The following is a 4,424-nucleotide window of genomic DNA, read 5'->3' on the forward strand; positions in this document are numbered from 1 at the left end:
GTTTAATCTAAATTAAAAAGTCTTGATGTGAGCAAGTTTCAGCACTTAATCTTCTAAGTTCTATAAAAAAAATAGATATCATCTTATACACACCAGAAAAAATATCAAAATGTTTTATTCCAGGTTCTAGTGATATCTTAAAAAGTAGTTATACCTACTTACTGTGCCACCCAGAAGATATTTTGAAGAAGGAAGTATGTGATATTCTATGTACAGACTCTTGGCAAAAAGAGATAACTCACATATTTATAAATGAGGCACATTGTGTAGTATAAGATAGGGACGAAAGACACCAAAGGGACAGTCAAACTCGTAAATCTAAAACAAACTGACAACGCCATGGCTAAAAATGAAAAAGACAAACAGAAAAACAATAGTACACATGACACAACATAGAAAACTAAAGAATAAACAACACGAACCCCACCAAAAACTAGGGGTGATATCAGGTGCTCCGGAAGGGTAAGCAGATCCTGCTCCACATGCGGCACCCGTCGTGTTGCTTATGTGATTACACATATTATAGTGGGGGCACGAATTTAGACCGGACTATATGAAAATTAGTAAACTAAGGTCAGTTTTCCCAGAGTCAAAATTTGTGGCATTAACAGCTACAGCAACAAAGCTTATGATAAGAGAAATAACTGACATACTTCTAATGAAAAGCTTTACAACCATATCTGCATGTGTTGATCGGCCTAATGTGAAAATTACAATAATAAAGAGATTACCATCAGCTGGAGGAAAAAATACAGCAGAAGAACCATTTAAACAGGTAATGGAACCTTTGTTGAGAAGCTTGTGTGATGATGCAGATAATTTTCCAAAAAACTATAGTATACAGCAAACTTAAGTGGTGTGGAAATGGTTACAACATGGTATGCCAAGAAGCAGCAAAAGAAAGTGATCCAAATGCTGTGATTCAGAGAGTTTCACAGTATCATTCAGCATGTACAGATCAGGTTTGTATAACATATACCGGTATTTGCTATAAGCTGGCTCCTTTTAATTTTTGGAATGACTGAACAAATATTACACATCAATAAACTTCAATAAACATTTATTACAATATTTCCAAATAGATAAAAACCTTTAATGTACAATTAATTGATATATATTTTTAATTACATATACATGATATATGCATTGCCATCAAAATGATTTCTTTTTTTATTCTCCTGCATATCTTAAAAATAAACATACTAAATGCTTTATTTAACTTGAATAGTTGGTGTTATCTTTAAGTTCTAAAAGTGTAGGTACAATGTATACTAGCAATTAATTGTCAAACAAAAGAAGAAGTTCATGTTTCTCACATTTTTTGGTTTAAATACCTATTCAAAGGACCAAATCAATAATCTTGGTTTTTTTAACACACAATGTAAAATAGCCACAATTTAATTCTAGATATAAATATGCAGGTCAATTGAAATTCTAAAAGTTGAACAGTTTAACAGTTATATATATTTTTCATATACTAGATAAAAATAGTATTTGTACATACATAATATGTCATGTATATATGAGCTTTTTAAATCAGTTTTTGTACAATATGCTTTTCAATTTACATCAATTTGAAACTCATCACATTCAGTAAGATTTTATTCGTAGATTGCTTATTTCAACAATATTTTTTTCAAGCTTTCAGAGAAGTTTATAAATAACAATATTGTATAATTTATATCGGGTAAAATATTTATGTACAGCAATATTAATAATTCATACAAACATTCAGTAGATAACACAACAAAATATATATATACAGACATAAAGTAAACCTGTCAGCTTTTAACTTGTTTTCAAAATGCATCTTAATCATACAATTCTTTATTTGACAGAAAACATCTTTATAAGATTATATACACGGACTAATTTGTAATATCAATCATAAGACGAACTTGGTTATGTCAAGCTTTAAGAAAATATTTTTTTTTAGATGAAAAAGATAATTGTTGATGATATGGCTGATGTGAATGGGAATATATCACTACTGTTTGCAACTGAAGCATATGGGATGGGTGCAGATGCGCCAAATATAAGAAGAATCATACATTATGGACCACCTACTTCTGTAGAAAGTAAGATTGATAACTTACAAGCTAATAAATATTACACATATCATTCAACTACAATTATTTAAAAGGTGCATTATCACACATTTCTATGTTTTGTATGAATTGATAATCATATCAGCCTATGGTGTCAATAGCACTCTTACTGCTTAACAGTATATAAATAACACAAAGCTTAGAGGGTAATATAGCAGATGGTTAAAATGACTATTACACATACATGTATGGGATAACAAATCTTCTGGACATGGCTTTAATCTCTTTCAATTTATCTTAATATATTAGATTTAAAAAAAAAATACACATAACTATATCTATGTGTATGCATTTTTCATGTAAATTATATGCTAATGCTAATACATTGTACATTTTTAAGTGTTAGACTGCAGTCACTGTCAAATTTGTATAGGTGCTAATGAAGTTCTTGCAATTTAAATATCACAAACATAAATATTGCATAGTTGATTACTAATATAAAAAAGAAGATGTGGTATGATTACCAATGAGACAACTATCCACAAAAGACCAAAATAACACAAACACTAACAACTATAGGTCACCGTATGGCCTTCAACAATGAGCAAAGCCCATACCCCATAGTCAGCTATAAAAGGCCCCGATAAGACAATGTAAAACAATTCAAACGAGAAATCTAACGGCCTCATTTATGTAACAAATGAACGAAAAACAAATATGTTACATATAAACAAACGACAACCACTGAATTACAGGCTCCAGACTTGAGACAGGCACATACATAAATAATGTGGCGGGGTTAAACATGTTAGCAGGATCCCAACCTAAGTTTATTAGGACAAACTACCCTCATTTTTAATCAGTTGGGGCTTGTCTTTTTCTAATTCTTTAAAGATTATTAGGTATTGTGCAAAGGGAGATAATTCTTGCATTATTTTTGATTGTCTTCCCTAAGTTAAACAAACAATTTAAATTATCTAAAGAAATTGATTACACAATATCTTGGGCTGGCTTTACCTATTGTGGCCAATCCAACATGATTCAAATAACAAATTGGTTAAGAGAAGATATTACCAGCATTACAAAAGCCTAAATTATCACACAGTTTGTATTAGCCAGAACCTTTTATATATTACATTACGCTGTGGAATTAGCTCATAGTAGTAGTTAAATGTCATATTGGGACTTAAAAAAGCTTACATTTATGTCCTTTGGTCTATGGAGGATACTTCTCTCATGGACATCACACCACATCTCCTTATTCTTATTTCTAATCTTTAAAGCTGGACGAAAGGAAAGCAATTACATAGTAAATGTTTAAAAACCTATTTACTATATTTTAACAGTTGACATAGTATCTGCATATCAAGAAGAATGCTATCTACATAAACCGTATTAGATTTTTGCTTTAATCAAATGCATTTTTTTCTAGCTTATATGCAAGAGATTGGCCGTGCTGGCAGAGAAGGTCTTCAAAGTGAAGCTGTATTGTACTTTAACAACAATGACCCAGGTGGTAACACCCCAGTTAGAGATGAAGTCAAACAATTTTGTAGACTTAAATCATGCAGAAGGCAATTTCTCTGTAAACATTTTGACTGGGAATGTGTGGCTTTGTTGATTAAACACAACTGTTGTGACATTTGTAAGGTGGACTGTAATTGTATTGAGTGCTTATCAAATTCAGCACTTGATGACCTTGATGTTGCTGAAGATAATAAAGAAGGTACTCCGTCACAGCTTCAAACTCTATTAGCAGCATATTTTCAACTGGAAAATGATTTAGTTGATATGCCAAAATCAGAAATGTTTACAGGTCTGTCTTCTGAGCTTGTTCACGAGATAGTTAAAAATTGTTTATCTTATAAATCTGCTGGGGAGATATGTAGAAAATTTCCTTTCTTGAAATTTGAATATGCTTGTAATATATTCAAAATTATATTGAATGTCAAATCTGAATGTCCTGAGGTTTAACTTCATTCTACATTGTGCTTAATGATAAAATTTGTTAAAATTCATATGAAAAGCACCTTAATTTGCATACATTTTGTCAAACAATTTCATATGCTTTTTTACATTAGATAATTCCTTAGAATTAGCCATATTTCATTTATAGTTTAATTAATACTAAACATGTGAATTTACAGTACTTAAAATATACATCTGTTAAAAATAAATTCTACAAATGCTTCAGATTTTGACATTTAATTGTGTTTTTTTTAAATAATAAGCATGTTGTAAATTGATAATGTATGACCAAATCAAATAATTTTCAATACTTTGAAATGAGAATTAAAAAAAAACAAGAACTCACTTAATTTTTTTTAGGCCAATTCCCAAATTAAAAAAATGGTAGAAATAAAACCACAAGGATTT

The 4,424-nt window shown here is 30.2% G+C and overlaps 1 protein-coding gene across 1 annotated transcript; it reads left to right on the forward strand.

Moving 5' to 3' along the window:
- The first annotated feature begins 864 nt into the window (after positions 1-864).
- On the forward strand, positions 865-4,022 carry LOC134716890 (ATP-dependent helicase wrn-1-like). The gene is made up of 3 exons (XM_063579905.1): positions 865-962; positions 1,937-2,078; positions 3,481-4,022. The coding sequence occupies exons 1-3, from the start codon at positions 876-878 to the stop codon at positions 4,020-4,022; spliced, it is 771 nt and encodes a 256-aa protein (XP_063435975.1). The 5' UTR covers positions 865-875.
- Positions 4,023-4,424: the final 402 nt, after the last annotated feature.

This window comes from Mytilus trossulus, chromosome 4, assembly GCF_036588685.1.
Source record: "Mytilus trossulus isolate FHL-02 chromosome 4, PNRI_Mtr1.1.1.hap1, whole genome shotgun sequence".
In the NCBI taxonomy this organism is placed as follows: domain Eukaryota; kingdom Metazoa; phylum Mollusca; class Bivalvia; order Mytilida; family Mytilidae; genus Mytilus; species Mytilus trossulus.